Source organism: Pocillopora damicornis, chromosome 4 (genome assembly GCF_964200805.1).
Source record: "Pocillopora damicornis chromosome 4, jaPocDami1.2, whole genome shotgun sequence".
Taxonomy (NCBI): Eukaryota; Metazoa; Cnidaria; class Anthozoa; order Scleractinia; family Pocilloporidae; genus Pocillopora; species Pocillopora damicornis.
In genome coordinates this window covers 29,797,754-29,818,217 of record NC_142673.1, presented here as the reverse complement: position 1 = coordinate 29,818,217, position 20,464 = coordinate 29,797,754, and the positions used below count along the sequence as shown (strand labels likewise).

Sequence of the window (20,464 nt, the reverse complement as noted above, 5' to 3'; positions counted from 1 at the left end):
CACGGTTTCAATAAATAATTTTTTGCACTTGATGCGCGCGCTTTGCTTATGTTTAATTATGATACACCATCTCGTATTTTTCCATGTATATTATTAACAGGTAATCACATAATTACGGGCTCGTGCAATTTTGTTAGTCTTTGAAAAAAATCACTCGTGCTTATTTATTCCAAATTGCACTCGAAATCATGTGATTACCTATACTAAGCACTAAAACATGGAAACACTCAAACAGGAATGACAGTACTAGCGATGGCAAAACTAGCTTAAAAGCTTAAAACGGAAGAGAACGCGGGAAACCACAACGGAAACACAAGATGTGAGCAAATTCTATTGATTTTACGTGTAAAATATTCATATTTCGAAATATTTATCGTTGCAAATCGACCATATTTCGTTCCCCATTCTATTCCTTATAACGTGTCCAAATTCTCAACGATTTCTCTCGTGACTTAACACCCAGTCATTAGTTACTTCGTTGATTACTTACAAATCGGTACTCGGTTCCAGCCAGCTCCAGTCAGTTGTGATAACTACAATTTGGTACCCGAATTCTCTTAAAACTAATCAAAATTCTTAAGGAAGTGAAGCAAGAATAACGATTGATCTTGTTGGCCAAAAAGCAAGAATTTCATCCTATAAGAATTCTTGTTAGAACTCGTTATGTTTCCGTCTAACGGAAAATATTATGCCCAGAAATGACCCTGGGCTCGAGATTAAGAACTCCACAGTTGTTAATCAAATTAACATACCCAATGTCTGCTCGACTGGAACCCTTTTTACAGGAAGTTCAGAACGAAAGTCCATAGTAATTCTGGTAGAATAATGGCAAATGCTTTGGGAAGCTTGAGAAATTTAGGTAAAACTAAGAACAAGCAACCATCGAATGCTACAGGAGGTGAGGTTATAGTATGGTACTAAGAATCCGGTTGAGGTAAAAATTTCATTTGAGTTGAGTAAGTACCAATATCGAACAGCGTTTTCACGTGAGGTTGTTACGATCAGTAGATGTAGGCAGTCAGAGCGAATGGCGAGGGGCTAGCACTCGAAACATCAGCTTTAAAACTCTTTATGGTGGCCAATTTACGTTATCAACTCAGTTGACAATACTAAATTACCCCGTGTAATCAGAAGGTTGTAATGGGACATCTGTTATTAGAAAATTACATCAGTATTGGCATTGAGTATACTCAAATGAACTTACAAATCACAGAGTTTAGTGCAATAACCGGTAGTAATAGCATAGCATTCCAAGGTAGGTATTTTCCAAAATGTAAGAAGTTGTTTCTAGAACTTCTTAGTGTGTTCATGTCAAAGATTGAAATGATTTAGTGTCTAGATGGATTGGAATTAAAAGCTTTTCTTTTGATGAATACATATCTCTTCTTAGAAATTGTAATGGTAACAGAAGGAGCTGCTTAAACAGGACTACATGTTAGTTAGTTTGGTCAGCTATCAGACTCTCAATTGACTATTAACAAAAGTTTAATCAACTAAAGTCAGTTCAAATAAATACAGTTAGATGAAGCCCAACTTTAAATCTGGTAAGTGTCACACTGCTGGATTTTCTTGGGGTTATTGATATAACCTTGGCTAAACAAGAAGGGGAACTGAAAGGTGGCTAATGCACCAAAACTTTGATGATAAATAATTGAGAAAGTATTGCATGATAGCAGTGACACTAAGTTTATGACAATGAACAAGAAAGCCAGTGCAAGTGTGTGTCACAGTTTACCTTCATAAAAACTGAATGTAAAAGTCACTAACTTTCTTTGCTGTTAAAACCCCATAAGTGAGTAAAGTTTTTAAAACCTGATGGAATCTTGAAATGGCCATTTAAACTACAAATTATTTACCATATTCATGCCTAATAGTTTTTTAAATGAAAATGATTCATTTATAATCAACTGGAAACTTCTACCTGTAATCATCTTGTAATGGCATCAGTTTGGATAAATGTCAGACAAACCACTCTGTACAGTGGCATTGAGATTAATAATTTCTTTTTATAAAAAAATAACCCAACTACAAAATGAGGCAAAATGTATGTGGGGATATAACAAGATAATTTTGGTTTTGTCAACTGAGTTGAATGTAAATTGGACATTGTATAGAGTTTCAAACCTGACACTTCATATCCCTTGCAAACTGAATTCCCAGTTTTCTGGGAATTCCTAGGAATTCCTAGGAATTCTCAAAAATTCCCAATTATGCAAAAAGAGAAAATAAAGCAGCTGACTTAAAAGGCAGTAAGCAAAATTTTCAATTGTCTAATGTTGTAAATATTCCCATGCTCTGTCTATTGCTTTACTCTGCATCATACAAATCACATGATTATCAGCACATCTCTCTCTTCTAAGATCAGCAGCATTAAGTTTCTTCTATTTAACTTTATTGTCTTTCAAATTAAAAAATTCTTACAGCAATGCGAGGGCATCCCACTATGTTGTATCACAACTATTTGTACTGATTTGAAGTGATTAAAATTCAGCGATGGGACGGATGAAGAAAAAACATATGCAGGTCAATTTTAAGGCTTGACTAAAGCTCCATTGTAAAAATTTTGTTCGAACATGTGTCTTCCTTTACACTAAGCTTTTTTTTTTTGTTAATTTACAAATTTGTCTATGAGATGACTGGAAGACTCTGATTTGCTATGGATGAATTAAGAAACCTGAAGATCTAAAATATTAACTACAGAAAGAAAACTTTCCTCCATTGGCTTCCTTTTCTCTTTCATTCCTGGAAATAATAGAGCAAAAGGGTGGCATCACTTAATTTAGATTCTGTCTGGGAGGGTCCACTGTAGATAAGGTAAGAAATGTGTAATTTATACTCCAAGTGTATTTGACTGCATTTGGTGTAGGTCTGTGTGTCCCAGTAGGTCCCTATGCACAAACGCATGCAAGGACGAAGGTCTCTTTACTGGATGTATGGCTGATCAAATCGTAAAGCTGTTCTCCTCTTAAGCTACAAGCTATATATAAGTCCCAATATGGCTGTTTATCAGTGCAATGGCTGATAACTTCTGTGTTGTTGGCACATTCCGCTATAACAAAAAATGCAAAAGTTAATAACAAAGAGAATGATAAACTTAGTGGACATGCCATTTGTACCACTCTGATCATCAATGCTTTCCTTTGAAGTTGCACTTCTCCTCAAAGAATAAACTGATCAAAAATTATCAGAGACAATCATTTGCAAAACAAAGTGTTGAGAACATAAATGCTAAATCTTGTCCCAAAAACAAACCCTCTTGGTAGTCAAGGTACAAAAAGTATCGAACAAAGAAATTGAGATGTAAAAATATGAAAATATTCCTTACAAACATTAAACAAAACAAGTTTTTGCTATCAGCTTTGGTCATCAACAGTTATCTTGGACCTAGCCCTTGATTAACTAAAACTAACTTAATAATCCTTGTTATTCAGCTAGCTCAAACTTATCTTAACTAATAATTAAATAATTTCATTGTACTTCTAAAATTTCTGTATATTCCATTCCCCATGCAGCCCCTTCTTTCCCTGTAACATTAGATTTCTCCTGACTGTCAGACAGTTGAACGTTCATGAGAGATTAATGGTTAATAAAGGTGGTTTAAGGCAAAATAAAAGATATGAATCATTAAACAATTAAAAATTTGCACTTTTAAGATTACTGGCACCCAGACACCTTTGCTCGCAACAGGAAGGAATTGAACTTGGTTGACTTGAAACTACATTAATATGCTGAAGGGAGTACTTTAGACGCAAGTTAGTCATGACAATCGCATACTTCTGCCTCTGGAAAATTCAAGTTATTCAATGCTTCATTGCTACTGAGTCATAAACTAGTGTTATGAACATATCATTTTGATTGCTGGTGGAATTCCCCAATCTTGTTCATTAGATCAGTTGGCAGCTTAACTCAACACTGCCTTAGAAGTCAATCCATAAAATTCGTAGAGGATTACAAAAATGCCATTTGTAGCTAGCACTCATTTGGTGCTGAAAACACCAAATGACACGAAGTTACATGCTTTAGTTTAATTTTATCAGTTATTTGGGAATGGTGGAAGTCCAGAATTAGCCCTTTAACCCCTAAGAGTGACTATCATCTAATTTCTTCTTACAATATCACCCTTGAATCACACACAAAGGTTATGAGAATAAAAGAAATGATCACCAACCAAGGAAGCTCTTGATTGTTAAACAAATTCTCCTTGTCAGCACCTTGAAAAATTTTTCAGAGAACAGTACGAAGAATATGCATACTGACCTTAGGGTGTAAAGGGTTTAAGGCCCAGGTAAAAGCATAAAGGATTAGTCCAATTTAAAGGACACAATGTTCAGATCTTTCACTCAGATAAGTATTGGATCAGTGAATAACTGCCTTCCTTCACCTTATCCTGTGGATAAGGTGAAGGAACCAGGAGATGGCTGCCATTCCAGCAAAACAATCTATACATATATACCACTGAAAGTCCACCAGTAGGCTGCCAACTGTCAATTGCAATGTAATGGTTGAGGTGTCAGCCGAGAGTTGACCAACATATTGATCAAGTATCGACTGATAGTGGCGACTGATAGTCTACCAACTTGAATAACATAGCGACTGGAAGTCAGCCAACTATCGGTTGACATGTGGACTTGGCATCAACCAACCCTCAATAGACATGTCAACGGATAATATTGGTCAATACTTGGCCAACTAATGATATAAGTACATGTGATCTGTCTCCCTCCACCTCTACCCCAATTTTTAACAAAGTTATCATCGTATGTTTTTTAAATTCTTTTATTTTTAGATTATGAAGCTTATCTAAAGGATCTCCAGGAAGCATCTCGAGCTGGATTTGATGACCTATGTATCAGGGCAAACCAGTTAAAACGTGAAATTCCTTCTTTGACTTTGAAGGAAAAAGGGAATTTTGTCCCAGATATTGATGAAAAGTCTCAGAAACTTATACCAACTGGCAAATTGAATGGTAAATATGTTGCCCTTCGCACCAAAGGGGATGGAAATTGTTTGTATCGAGCAGCATCAATATTAGCCTTTGGAGATGAAAGTAAACATCTAGAAATGCGAGTGAGAACAGTAGTGGAGCTTGCGTGTAACAAATCACATTATTTAAATGTCCCCAATATTGAAGAAAGAATTCGTGCTATAGAACGATATATACAACGTAAATCAAGTCGCGAGGGAAGAGACAAGTGCTCAGGAGAATTGAACAAATCGGTTCTTGAAGTGGAGTTTGAAGAAGAGGTACGTGACACTTGTAAATATTCCGCCTGGGCATCAGACTGGCATCTTCAGGTGCTGCCAACTGTCTTTCGGCGTCCAGTAAAGATTATTTTTCCAGAAGGCATCAGAGGGCTTGACGAGTTTTTTAATGATATTCGTCCTCGGGATCGTTGTGCTGTGTTGGAACCACTGGTAATCATGTGGACATCAACTGAGCCTTCAGATGAAAAGGTGCTAAATCATTTTGTTCCTCTAGTTCCTGCTAGCGAGGTTTGTTCTTTAGGGAAAGTTAAGTTCAAAACTAGAGAAATTTTTTCTACAGTTTATGTAATGTTTATTCAAGAAAAAAGCTTTTGTTTGGCAGTGATTTTCAGATTTTTTGATCATTTTTTCCATTAGATTGTTTTTTTGTTAACTTGGGTAAATTTATGTTCTTTTTTCTTTTTTTTTGTGACCCTACCTCATTACCATCATTATCGTGTATTTGCCTTTTAAACAGTACAAAAATTTGTTTTATAATTTATAGAAGGCGAAGAGGCCCGCGTAGAATAAGTGCTAGCAAGTAAAAAATTCTTGCATTTTCGTCTTAAAGCTAAAAAGATTTGACGAACGAGTGACTGAAACAGGAAGAGAGTTCCAGATTTTAGGACCTTGGTAGAAAATTGCAAATTGAGATTTGTACTAACAACACAAATGCGTTCGATAATTACAGTCTGTTCTTGTACCATAGTGGTGAATTTGGCTATTTGTAACAAAAAGACTGAGTAGCGATGGGGGCAATAGCTTATTTTTATAACAAAACATGAATTTGGTGATTTCAAATTACTGAATCAGAAAATATCTAAAAAACTTCTAGTTTTGGGAATAAAGGAGTTGAATGGGCTCGATAATCTGAGTTGGTGATAGTTCGCACAGCTTGCTTTTGCAAAAAATGAAATTCTGTTTTAGTTAGATACATATGTGGACGACCAGGCGGAGTTACAGCAGACGATATAATGATAAATTAAAGTGTAGTCAGTGAGTTTGGTTGTTGAGGATAGGAAAAAGCAAGACCGAAATACAATCACCATTGATTTTCCAATTTGTTTATGTAGATAGCTGTTGTGGTGTTTCCAGGTGAGATGATCGTCAAATAATTCCCGCAAGGAATTTATTTACGTTGGACTGTTGCAGGAGTTTACCTCTAAAGGACAGACAAATGCTGGAGTTAAATTTCTTCTGTCTGGGGTTGAAAATGATGTAGTTAGTTTTCTTTATATTAACTGAAAGCTTCTTACATTTTAGCCATATATCAATATTTTAGAGTTCATCATTAGGTACGGATTCTAAGCAATTTAGCAAAATCCTTACTCACCATTTTTTAAGAGGACTGCCCTGAAGTGAGGGTACCGCTATACCCGTCCTTGATTTCCATATTTACAAAGTGAATTCACATGGAACATGCCTACCACAGCGTATTTGAGGATTTTTACACCCATCTGCTTTGAATAGCTTTCTTATGGTGAAAGTGACAAAATGAAAATTTGCAGTACTGCCTAATTCGTAGTGTTAATCATGTTCTTTGATAAGTTCCGATCCATCATCCGATTGAATCTTCGTTTCACCACTATTGTGGAAGTACAGCGAACCGAATTAAACTTATTTGAGAGTCTACACACTTACATTGACACTGATTTCAGGTTTGTTTTGAATTCTTCTTTGAGAAAAATCGTTTTGTTGTGAAGGATTGACATGCAAGGATCTCCGAAAATAGTCAAACCTGATTTGGGAGTGTCGTAATTATCAACGTGCAAATCCATAAAGTTTAAGAAAATCGTTTTATTTACATCGTGTACGCTTCACTGAAACTATAACTGCCATTACAAGTATGACAGGGCCATATGTGATTTACTTACTCGCCTTTTCAATTGCATTTTCAGGATCGCTAGTACAAGATCCCACAAAACTGAACGTTACACTTGCAACAGATGCAGAGGGTTGGGACAAGTCTGTCAATGAACAATTTCTTCTTGAACTTGCTCAGAATCCTCAAGTGAGAGTCACTGGGTTTGTACCAAAGCACACCCCGAAGCAGAAAGACCATGCCAGGAAATTAAACATTGAGTTGGTTGATGCCAAAGATATCACAGGTTATTCAGCAGTTGAGCTTCTAGCTTATCCACCTGACTCTCTTGACATTGACATTCTCATCATACACTCCTATGGGCGTGACCTAGGGCGACAAGCACAGATCATTAAGGACACCAAAAAGTGCCAGTGGGTTAATGTTGTCCATACTGTCAGTGAAGATCTAGAGAAATTTTTAGACAAGAAATCTGCAGACCCAGCTGCAAATGATCAAATAACTGAACATGAGCTTCAGACAATCTTGTGCGAGAAATCAGACCTCGTTATTGCAATTGGACCAAAAGTTACAGAAGCTTACAGATCTGCTCTGCTGTTCAGTGGTAAAGACGAAAGTGTGATTACTTTGAATCCTGGAATTTTTGAAGAATTCCTTGTTGAGCGCCGTAAAATTAAAGGCTCAGGTAAAATTTTCCGTGTGCTGCTCAGTGCCTCATCCAAGTATTTCTTGGTCAAAGGATGTGATATTGCCACTAAAGCTATCAATCTGTTACAAGATTCATCCTACCGTCTTATATTTGTCAGACAGCCAAAGGACAATGAAGATGAGCTGAAGAAGAAATTTCTTGGGTTAGAAATCAATCAACATCAACTGACCTTTAAGGAAAGTTCAAGGAGCATAGACTTTTGGAAAAGGTTGCTTTGTGAAGTGGATCTGGTCATCAAGCCATCAAGAACAGAGGGTTTTGGCATAAGTGGTTTGCGTGCCATTTCAGCAGACCTCCCTGTTCTTGTGAGCGGAAACTGTGGTCTTGGCATGGTGTTGATGAAATTACCCTCTGGTGCACAGCATGTAATTAATTCCGACGACCCTCAGGCCTGGGCTGATGCAATAAAGAACGTCAGGGCAAAGGCAATGCAAGTGCGAAGAGAGGAATCAGAACAACTAAGGAAGGATTACATGCAGCAATTCAACTGGAAGATGCAATGCGATGAAATTGTTAAGAAAATGTTTTCAATGAATCCACACAAATCTGGTGAGTTTGTTTATTGTAATTTTGATTTAATTAGGAACAGTTTAAGTTTAAATATGAGTGTATCCTGTCGTTCACTCTTTACACCCTAACATCAGTTTTTAAGGTCTCTATAAAATTGTTTCTATGTTTCTTATAGCACTAACAAGGAGAATTTGCTTAATAATCAAGAGCTTCTTGACCTTGTAATTATTTCCTTTATTCTTATCACCTTAATATTTGATTCAGGGGTGATACTGTTGGGAGAAATAAGATGCTTATCACTCTTAGGGGCTTAGGGTTAACACATCCCAAGACAAGTACCGTGAGTTAGTCTGAAGGCAGTGTCACAATTGTGAACAAAGAGTTGCTGGTGATGGTAACAGCAAATGTCCTTAGATGTCCTTAGGGCACACTGAGGTGCATTTGCATTTGGTTTTCTTGTAGGGAATTCAAGAAAAATTTGAATTACCACGAAAAATATTTTTGAAATGCATGTAAGCTGAAGTTTGGCCTTCTGTTCAGGCACATGTTGGATGACTTGGCTCTTTATTTTATTTTATTTTTTTTTTTGGTTAGAATGAATGATAGTTATCCTTGACTTTCAAAGCAGAGTAAAGTCGCAGAGAGAAAGGAAACTAATGACCATTCAGTGAATGATTGCAACCTTAGAAAGCTGACTCCTGTTCATTCATTAGACTCCTTCACTGCATGATAGCTGCTGAGTGATGCTAAACGGAAGTTCTTTAATTCAAATCTTTTTATAATTATAGCGTAAATATGAATAGGTAAAATTATCACCTTTTTCATATTTCTTAGAACACAGAAAGGAAGCTGTTGAGTGGCAGTTTGATGTTGCTGAGACCACAAGAGATCTGCAGTCACTGGATTTGAATCGTGATGATGTGGATGGAGGTCAGTATCATCAGTATGAGACTGAGAAGATGAGTATTTCGGAGACAAGCCAGTTCCCTTGTACATACAAACGTGGAGACATATCACGTAGAAACATTGGAGTCGGTAATCTACCCCTTAAAGAGTACAGCAAAGTTTGCCTAATGCTCAACACCGAGCGAGATCTGAAATTTAATGACTTCAGGGTGCTTGCTGAGAAAGTTGGATTCAGCGGGGATGAGATACGAATTATTGCTCAAGGTGAAAATCCTGCTGATGCAGTTCTGCAGACCTGGTCATCAAAGAGAGAAGTTACTGTTGGAAACTTGATTGACCTGTTGACAGGTGAGGACCTGGAGAGAATGGATGTGGCAAAGGTGCTTGAAGACTGGGTAAATGATACTTGTTAGTAAACATGTAGAATACGGCTCCTCCTCTAGTCAGATTTGAATGTACTTGTTGTGGAAGAGCAAGCTGATCTAGTTTTATTAGTAAAAGTTTTGTACAGCATGGCAAGAAATTTGTAGACCTGGAGGAGAATTTTCAAGTTTTTTATGTCTACTAAGAGCCTCTCTTTTGACTCTGGTCAAGGATGTCGTCGATTAATGTTAAGGACACTAGCCAGAAGGCTCATTTTTATTTAATTGATAATTGATTAGTTTAATTATTTCTATTATCCTAGATACAATCATAGTTACAATGTTTATCTGTTTGTTTATATTTCAATTTGCTTTGTAATCGGACCTTTCAGCGTCACCACATGCATATAAAAGCGAGTTTAGCGTCCCTGTAATCAGTTCTTCGCAAGCTTTTGATTAGTCCTAATGAACTTTCGCCTTTTTGTTGTAAACCTTTGGCAAAAGCGGGACCGATATGTGAGTACCTTTGTAAGCAAGCTTTTGATTAGTCCAAATGAACTTTCGCCTTTTTGTTGTAAACCTTTGGCAAAAGCGGGACCGATATGTGAGTACCTTTGTAAGCAAGCTTTTGATTAGTCCTAATGAACTTTCGCCTTTTTGTTGTAAACCTTTGGCAAAAGTGGGACCGATATGTGAGTACCTTTGTAAGCAAGCTTTTGATTAGTCCTAATGAACTTTCGCCTTTTTGTTGTAAACCTTTGGCAAAAGCGGGACCGATATGTGAGTACCTTTGTAACTTTGTTTTTTCTAATTTTAGTTTCCCAGCTTTAGCCAAAAGTATACAAACAGATATCTTGTTGTAATGACGTATTCTCAATTGATTCGAGATTTAAAGGCTAAAATTGTTTCAGATACAAGTGAACGCCCACCATTTAGATGAAAACGATAGGCTGTTAACCAGCCACCAAATTCTTGTAATTTTTGTACTTTAACGTAGTTTTTTGGATTATTTGTATTAGTTATTATCATTTTAATCTCGTTATCGGCGTCAAGGCCCGGCCTTTTACACGCGATTTTGATTATGTATTTCGTAACATTTCTTTAGATTGATAGAACTTGGTTGCATTATTGTTTCAGTTTACGATCGACCGATCGTTCGATTGATTGACTGGTTGTGAGATTGATCGTGATTTGTGGTTTGTGGATTGCTTGCAAGATTAAAGATTCGCGTAAAACGGTCAACTTTGGTCTGTTACATTTCAATCTCGATCTGTAAATAGCCCCAAACACCTCGTTAACCGCTTCTTGGAGTGATACCGCTTGAAATCTTATGGATTAGATTTTTGGTCGCCGGAAGCGCTACAGTTAAATTGATGAAATCTTTTACTAGCACATCTATTTCATAAGGACCTATGAACTGAAAAAAGTAAATAAAGTGAACTCCAATGATCTTCATAGTCAAAAGCTTCATTTGATGTAATTTAAGAATGAATGTACTCATCGTAAGGAATTGAAAAGAAAAGGAATTGGCAGATTTGGTTGGCAGTCTGTGTTTCCTCGTTTAAAAACTGATAAGGGAACAACAGTGCTACTGGAATGAAACACAATAAAAAGAGATGGAACCCGTTTGGGCCTCTGAAGTACATTTAATCTCGTAATAATCTCAGGTTCCAAACCTGCAAGTCGTCTAGAGCGTCCATTTTTGAAGAGATTTTCAGGGTTAACTAAAGTAGAACACTAAGACCTGAACCCAACAGCGAATGTTTGGCACAAACAGTCGAACGCCCTCTGTACTTAACACATTTTATAACACGTGCTAAGTGCACTTATCTTTTTATCTTATCAATTTTTTTTAGTTGAAGTTTGCCATCCTTGTTAAATAGGACCAAGGGTCAGTTGAAGTTTCCTGCCCGTGGAGAGGAGCTTGCGCTCGAAAGAGTGGTCGAGGTTGTTGTCCATGCAAAGCAGCAAATAAGAATTGTAACGCAAACTGTCAGTGTCGCTGACGTTCCTGCAATGAAGTGACTAAACTTAAAATCATTAAACGTCCGGCAGTCTGGTATTTTTCCTTATTTCTCTTCGAAATCCAAAAAATGTTTATACTGAAATGTTCTACCTTTATTCACAATCCTCAAGCGCTTCCAGGCAGCCTAAAATTTCGAACTTGATGTTTTTCGCTAACCCTGTATACAGAGAACGAAGCCATTCAAACGCTTGATACTCGAGAGAGGATGCCAGCATCCATCGCACAAATTTGTAGCAAGTCGCCCAAAATTCGATTTCAGTCTTACTTTCACATTTTGTAGCCCAATATGTCCTGATAATTTTGGTGTAGTTTTTTTGTGAAAATATATTTTAGTTTTCGAGAAATGATTTTTTTCGTTCGACCGCTCAAATATGCAAATTTTCATCGTAAATGATACCCGAGTTGTGTGACCTCATGTAACGAATAAACTTCTGTCAACATAATCCTTTGTTTTATCATCTAAACTCAATGCCTTGTCATTGCTAGAGCTAGCAAAAAATATTTTTTGGTACATATTTTTGTCCGACATACTTTTCTTACGTCGAAAAGTAACATCAAAACAAAGACAGTTTTAACAATAACGTTTCGCTGACCTTGTACATAGAGTGCGAGAGATCCTAGCATGACACTAAGAAAATTTTCACCGGACACTACCCGACACGGTCTTCGAATAACTAAACGTCCGGCAGTGTGATATTTTTCCATATTTTTTTTTGAAAAATACCAATTTCTATTGGAAATATTTTATATTCATTTAGAATCCTCAAGCGCTTCCAGAAAGTGAAAAAAATTGAACGTTGTCCTTTTCGCCGACTCTGTTCACAGAGTACGAAGAGATCCAAGCGTGACACTTTAACAAAATTTTCTTCGGATTCTTCCAGACAAAATTCAAAATACTGTTAGGAAACTGTAAAATGACGAACGGCGAATGTATTTACCGTAAAACAGTTGACTATATGTCCAGGACGGCTCTTAAGAAAGATGATTTTTGAAGGTTTTCAGTGATCTGGGAATTTCGTGTTATAGGAAATTGGGTCACGACGCGCGTTGCATCAAGGTTGGAAATGGGCCTCAAATCAACATTCACAAGGAAGTGAAGCAAGAATTAACGATTGATCTTATTGGCCAAAAAGGAAGAATTTAATCCAATGTAAATTCTCGTTAGAACTGGCGCCATTGTGTTTCCCTCCAGTTGGAAATATTACGCTTAGGAAAGACCTTCCGGTAAAATTCACATGCTCGATCTCTGCTTGACTGAGACCCTTTTTTCAGGAAGTTCGGAACAAAAGGAATCTGTGGTAATTTTGGGAGAATATTGAGCAATCCTATGGAAAGCCTCAGAAAGTTGGGTAAAAAGAAGAAGCAACCATCGTATCCCAAAGGAGGTGAGGCTATTTGTATGGTACTTAGAATTCGGTTGAGATAATCTATAACTTTCAGCAAATTTCATTTGAGTTCGTTATGCTACCAAAATCGAACAGCGTTTTCACGTGAGGTTATTACAATCGGTAGATGTAGGTAGTCAGAGCGAATGGCGAGGGGCTAACACTCGAAACATCAGCTTTTAAACTCTTTACGGTGGCTAATTTACGTTATCAACTCAGTTGATGATACTAAATTACCCCGTGTAATCAGACAGTTGGTTGTAATGTTACATCAGTTTTTGGCATTAAGTATACTGACAAATGAATTTACCAGTCACAGAGTTTAGTGCACTAACCATAGTTATAGAAGACCATCTAAGTGTGTTCATGTCAAAGATTGGTTAAGTGTCAAAGTATTGGAATAATTTGCAAGCTTCTCTTTTGATGACTATATATTTTTATTAGAAATTGCAGTGATAACAGAAGGAATTGCTTAAATAGGACTATGTGTTAGTTAGCTTGGTCAGTTATCAGACCCTCATATGCAATGATAACTTCTGTGTTGTTGGCACATTCCACAATAACAAAAAATGCAGACTTTAATAACAAAGAGATGGGTAAATTTAATGGACAGGCCATTTGTACCACTCTGGTCGTCACTGCTTTCCTTTGTAGTAGCACCTCTCCTCAAAGAATGAACTGATCAAGAATTATCAGATGGTCATTTGTAGAAAAAATATTTATATATGTGGAGACCATAAATGCTAAATCTTGTACCAAAAACGAACCCTCTGAATAGTCAATGTACAGTCAGTATTGATTTAACAAAGAAATTTAAAGTTAAAAGATAAATAACAACAATATAAAAATATTCCTCAAGAACATTGAACAAAATAAGTTTTTTACTATCAGCCTCGGTCATCAACAGTGATCCTGGCCTAGCCCTTGATTTTCTAAAACTATGTTGATAATTCTTGCTATTCACTCAAACTTGTCTTAACTTATTATTAAATAGTTACATTTGTAATTCTAAAATTTTCATATATTCCATTCCCCATGCAGCCCCTCCTTTCCCTGTAACATTAGATCTCTCCTGGCTGTCAGACATTTGAATGTTCATGAAAGATTTATGGTTAATAAAGGTGGTTTAAGGCAAAATAAAACATATAAATCTGAAAACAATTCTAATTTGCACTTTAAAGATTGCTGGCACCCAGATACCTTCGCTTGTAACAGGAAGGAATTTAATATGGTTGATGTGAAACCAGAGAATCTGACGAAAATGTGATATTATTATTATTGAATTAACGTCATAGAAGACATTTATATGCTGAGGAGAGTGCTGTGGACTTAAGTAAGTTATGCCAATCGCATACATAATTCTACCTCTAGAACATTCCCCACAGTCTATGCTTCATCACTATTGAGCAATAAACTAGTGTTATGAACAAATCATTTTGACTGCCAGTGGATATTCTACAATCTCATTCATTAGATCAGTTGGCAGCTTACTTCAACACTGCCTCTGAAGTCACACTATAAAATTTTTAGAGAATTTAGCAAGACATCATTTGTAGCTAACACTCATTTGACACTGAAAACACCAAATAATGCAAGGTTACATAGTTGAATTCAGTCAGATATCGATATGTGGTGGAAGTCCAGTGTTAAGGTCCTGATTAAAGTATTAAGGATTGGTCCAATTTGACAGACATGATTTTCAAATCTTTCACTGAGATAAGTACGGATCAGTGAATAACTGCAAGTAAGGTAAACATACAGGTGACTAACCCCCAAAAATTGTACTTGCATGCCAAACATTTGGTTGAGCTGTGCAACAAGGGAACAATTCTTTGCATTTTCCTCTTAGTTTGCTAATTGATCCCGTGTGGGGCTACTTTTCTCTTAATTTTTATTTGAACAACACAGACACAAGTCCTTAAGAGCTCTGTCATGATATCAGTGTTCTGTTTAATTGGCTGTTTGTGTAGAATGAATTGTGATACACCAGTCAGTTGTCTCGAGCGGCTTCTCTTCCTGAATTGTCAAATTACCCAATTTTGTCATTGTTCGAATATAATCCAAATCCTCTCTACTTCTAGACTTTCCATGGTGTAAGGTTACTGGTTATGAGTGTATATTCATGTTTTTCTTATGCTCTACAGTGTTAAGATTTAAACCAAGTCCTCTCTCTTTGCTGGGGTTTGGGAAAGTAAGCCATAAACTGGATTGATCAAAACAGGAACTGAACCATGCCACCATAAAACTGATATGCCATACTAGCTTACCCAGGACAGCAATTGATCTAGACTTACAAGCCTTCCAAAAATTAGAGGAGGATGATGCATGATCCAAGTTATTTTGTGTAACTTCAAATTTGTCAGAATCTTTGCCAAAATCCCTGAAGCAAAAGATTTGTAAGACCAAATCCACTGATCCACCAACAATCACCAACCTATTTATCATTATTTTAATTTAAATATGTGACAAAGCCTAGAAAGTTACTTTATTGTTCACCATGTCATTCACTCGTCTAGTTATTTCTAACAAGAAATGATTAAAGATCAGTGATTCATTATCTATGCTATGATGAAAAAAGAAAAGGTATACATATATTTTACATATTTCATATATGTTTTCAAATTGCAACGTATATAATTATATTATTATATGTAGATGTACATGTAAACTTTTTTTAATTTTTGACTTGTATGTTCCACTTGGCAACTTAGCTTAATATTGGCTCTGAAATTGTATTCCTCTTCACAAGTGTTGTAGAAGATTAAGACTTAACTTGGTTACAACTCCTCTAGCTAAGATCCAAAATGGCTTTGGGCTTGAGATTACTCACTGAGGGTGATGCGAGGTTTTTATAGCTAGTTTCCAGGAAATGTTGACATTGTATTGGACAAAGGGTATATGCAGAGAAAAAGTTTTGTTTAGTGACATGTTAGGAGCCTTGTAGGAAGGGAAGAATGTCCAATTTTGAGTTAAGTGTGCCCTTCTCCTAAAGTCTCACAGTGATTTTATAGCTTCATTCAGTGTTCAGTCTTCTTTGATGAATGTATATTTATTATTTAACTTTTCTGAACATTTAACCAACAATGTGAGTAGTGGGTCACATGTGCTGATGAAATTGATTTGTTTGTATCAAGGTAATACAACTGGACCTGACAAGAGTGACTCACCGCAAACACACTACTCAGGTAAAGAGTGTGAGTGAAATAAATGTAATGCAGTCTCAGATCAGGGAAGTTGCATATTATTTGAAGGAAAACTGTGGCCATTAGTTAAAGTGTTATTTTATCCTAGGAAAAGAAAAAGTATTTAGTCTGTCAGTATAATGACTATAATTATGACTTCTACTCCCAGGCATTTAGCTAAACCTTGATTTTTTCCAGAGGGCTAATAGACTGAAAAGATTAATATACTCCTGGGACTGTGGGGATTTTTTTTTTTAACTTAGGTAAATTATAAAAGAAGTGAAAAAGAAGAAAAAGAAAAACAGGCTTGAGCTTAACAATCTATCTCACTTGTTTTAACTTCAGGCCTACCATAATATATCAGTCCCTTACAATTTGAAACATTTTTTTGTATGCTGATTTCAAAAATCATCAATGTTTTGAGTTCTGTTTAGACACACTTTTCCAGGAACGGAAAGACCTTCAGTAAAATTCCAGTCAGGTCTAAAGTCACTCACCAATGGCTGGTGATTTTAAACCTGAAAAAAGATTGTTGCTTATTTATGAAATATTACACAAGTACTATTTGGAAAAACCTTGAGTCTGTTAATGTGACATTCAACTTAAGAGATTTCAACATTCAAACACATATTTGCTAGAAACATGGACATAACTGATCTCAAACTGATGAAAAATAACTCTGAAATTTAATGCTTATTTTCATTCATGAGACAAGTCTTTTTCAGTACTCCTTCCCCTTTCTTTCTGCCCATGTGATCTCATGTTTCCCCTGTTTTCTAGTAAATTCAGCCCATGTTTTGCAGCTAAGCCCAGTGTTGTCACCATAAGCTTAAACTTTGAACTGATCAACCCAGCAGCCAGAAAAAAATTTTAACTTCCTCACTGATGATGTCTTTATGCTTGTTTTTGTTTCCACATCAGACAATTCCTTGCTTACTTTTTCGACCCCCACAAATAGAAAAGCAGCTTGAGAGGTTCAAGATTGAGTTAGTTTTAAAGCAAATCTAAAGGATATGAAGAGGAATTTTTTAGATGTAGAGAAAAAAAATACATTTTCTTATGTGACTGTTTTGACAGCTTGTGGTCCAACCCACAAGACTGGGAGATCTGTCCAGGATGGTCTCCCCAGCACAAGCACAAGCGCAAGAGGATCAGAAGATGATATGCCTCCAAATGGCAGCAATTCTTTATTAAGTAAAAGTGAACCAGGTAAAATGTTTGAAAAATACACCCACCACTATCTAATGATGTATTAGCTCAAGGTTGTCAACCAATGAATTACCGTCTAACAACACCTGCTCTTTACGTGACTTTATATCGTAAAACTTTGGATACCTCCCTACTGAAAGTGTCAAAAAACATCATGTCAACTTTGGAGAAAAGGAAGGAATGATTAATTAAAGTTTACCTCTCCTAATGCTGCAAGAGCAATATGGCCTATGCAGCACTATCCTAAATGCTTAAGTTGAATACATTTATGTATCATATCTAGTTTTCAACATCAAATGGGAGAATTGTACTTGGTCAGGAGAAATACTTACAGTAGGTCACATGATTGTTATTTTTCAAGGCGTGTATCTGTTGATCAAAACAACCTTTGACTTGGGTTTTCTAGTCTTGGGGAAAATGTCCTCAAAATTCATAGTTTTGCGTCGCCTATTTGCGACTGCGGTGTTGACTCTGAATCAGTGAAACATTGTTCCTTGTATTGCCCAAAGTATGCCGCTCAATGTAATGTCCTCCTTACCTCTGCTGCTAGTAACATGAGACATGGTCTTCGAGCGGCGATGCAAGAAGACTAAACTTTTTAATGTAAGGTGTCGAGTCTGTAAATTACGATGTCAATTTTGCTTTTTTTCCGCGAAGTGCAAATTTTATAATTAATACTAATCACTTTTCAATGGCCATTGTTTGATTGTTTAAATAATATATCCCTAGCTATGTAGGTTTAACTCATTGTTATTACAATTTGTGGGTGTTGTCTGTGTGTGTATTCGTGTGAGCCTGTATATATTAAATTAAAGTTTATATATCCCCCCTAAGCAAGTCTAAAAAAAAGGTTGTGTTCATTAGTGGTGGTTACGAATGTTTTTTTCCCCATTAACAACAAAGAGGGCAACCTGTTCTGACAAGCTTCATTTCTTTCCTGTTTATAGATGAATGTAGCATAGTGGAGGATAAGAGGCCAGGCGTTGAGGCTAACAAGAAGATCAACAAAGAGAGCAGTGGAATGAATCAGATGGATAATGCCGCAGCAGACCTAAAAAGTGCCAACGATAATGATTCAAATGCAGATCAGGCTAAAGTGACTGCCACTGGGCGATCTTTTAAAGTCGCAGACATTCCAATTAAAGTGAAGAGTAAAATCTGCCTTAAACTTAATGTAGAAGATAATTATAATTTTAAAGATTATCGCTTACTTGGAGAGAAAATGGGAATTGATCAAGATGTCATAAAAAATTTAAAACGGTCAGCAAATCCTACCCATGATCTTCTTGACCAGTGGTCTGTTAAACGTGAGGCAACTGTAGAGAAGCTCATAGAGTTTCTTAGAGAGGATGATATGGATAGAGATGATGTTGCAACCATTCTTGAAGACTGGTTGAAAAAATAGATTTCAAATACTTGAGGTATTGACAATTTTTATTATTTTTGCTTAGGGGTTTTTGTTTTTCTCAAAGAAAAAGCTATGTTCATTTAATAGTGTTTTACATTACGTTAAAATAGATATTAAAATCCTTTTTGTTTTTATTTGTCAATGTCTGGTTATGTTATTTTTAATCTAGTCCTTTAGAACTGAAACCGACTTGATTACTGTGACTGAGCTCTTTGCTAGTTTCCGTTGCTCCCCCCTGGAGTCGTTTTCCCCCGTTCTGATATCCCACTGTGATTAAATTTCTTTTGGTTTCAGGACACGAAATTCGAAATTACTCATTTTGCCTCTAGCATATATAATATTTGCCTTCTCAAGATCTTCAGCTATAAAGTTTGTTCGCAAATATTTGCAAATCTTTTGCGTATCAAGCGATGGAAGGGTCCTGAGAGCGAAAAAGTTTTCCGTGGAGAAAACATTTTGCCTGCATTCCATCAAAGTTGCATCAAGAGAAATTAATGGGACAGAAGGGGAAAATTGGGGCGTTGGCCGTGATATGTGAATTTCACCTAAGTTACTTTAGCTTGGGGTGGAGAGCATTGTGGTTTCCTAATGTAGTTTCTTGTTGTCGAAGTTAATTTGTTTTTTAACATAACCATTCTCGTCGCTGTTTCTCAATACATCAATCTTAAAGGCAATTAGGGCTCACTGAAAGAGAACGGATTTTCCGCGAGCAAAAGGACGTATGCAGAACGATAAGCAAATGCATGACATGTGCAAGTAAACAGTTACACAACATTTGTTTCGCACGAAACGTGACTCTCGTCTTGCAGCGAAACTTACTATCGCGTGTCTTATCAATGTAAACGTTAACTCCCTGGTTATTAGAAGAAAAAAAAACGGGCGACTTTGTTTATGTCTCACCTTAAAGACCTGAATAAGGTGATCAAAAGAGAACATCATCCTATACCCACTTTAAAGGAAATTACACCCAAATTAGCAGGAGCGAGGCTCTTTAGCAAGCTCGATGCTCGCAATGGCTATTAGAGTGTCAAATTAGATAAGGAGTCTTCATACCTAACAAGTTTTAATACACCATTTGGTTGATACCGTTTCCTTAGGATGTCGTTTGGCTTACGAATGAGCCAAGATATCTTTCAATTAAAGATTGACGAGATATATCGTGATTGCCAGGGAGCCATTGGCATTGCAGATGACGTTACAGTCTACGGATAGAATGACAAAGAGCACGACATACACCCACATTATACCATGGAACGTACCAGAATAGCTGGCATCAAGCTCAATGACAAGAAGTGCGTTATCAAAACAAAGGAGTGTAATTTCTTTGATATGCTTTACACACCAGTCGGTGTCAAGCCCAGCCCAGACAAAGTCAGAGCCATAGAAAATCTAGAACCACCCAAAGACAAGAAGGAGCTTCACACTTTTTTAGGGATGACAACCATCAAAGAGAAAGTGAAGTCATTGATATGTATCACAACGATCCTGACGTACAATGACAGAAACGAACCAGTTGCCCTTCACGTTGACGCATCAATTAAGGGCTTGGGCGCAGCTCTGTTCCAAAACAAAAAGCCAATAGCCTTTGCATCGAAAGCACTTACCCTCTGCAAGCACCTCCACGTCTTCAAAGAATGATGTGGCGTCTACAACCCTATGACTACGATACTAAATATCTTCCAGGAAGAGAAATGGTCACAG

General features: G+C 36.6%; 1 protein-coding gene across 1 annotated transcript; it reads left to right on the top strand.

The window, feature by feature from the left end:
• The first annotated feature begins 743 nt into the window (after window positions 1-743).
• LOC113683155 (uncharacterized) lies at window positions 744-18,905 on the top strand. Its single transcript, XM_089204292.1, has 10 exons — window positions 744-898; window positions 4,787-5,619; window positions 6,318-6,339; window positions 7,023-8,324; window positions 9,120-9,599; window positions 11,221-11,272; window positions 12,852-12,964; window positions 16,099-16,149; window positions 17,224-17,355; window positions 18,303-18,905. The coding sequence occupies exons 1-10, from the start codon at window positions 826-828 to the stop codon at window positions 18,758-18,760; spliced, it is 3,516 nt and encodes a 1,171-aa protein (XP_089060418.1). The 5' UTR covers window positions 744-825; the 3' UTR covers window positions 18,761-18,905.
• The last annotated feature ends 1,559 nt before the right edge of the window (window positions 18,906-20,464 follow it).

Excerpts from the sequence above, each read along its gene's own strand:
- LOC113683155 (XM_089204292.1), top strand. The coding sequence starts at position 826 with ATGGCAAATGCTTTGGGAAGCTTGAGAAATTTAGGTAAAACTAAGAAC. Across the intron at positions 5,620-6,317 it reads TTTTTGATCATTTTTTCCAT|ATAGCTGTTGTGGTGTTTCC; the intron begins TAGATTGTTTTT and ends TTGTTTATGTAG. Across the intron at positions 17,356-18,302 it reads ATTAAGTAAAAGTGAACCAG|ATGAATGTAGCATAGTGGAG; the intron begins GTAAAATGTTTG and ends TCCTGTTTATAG.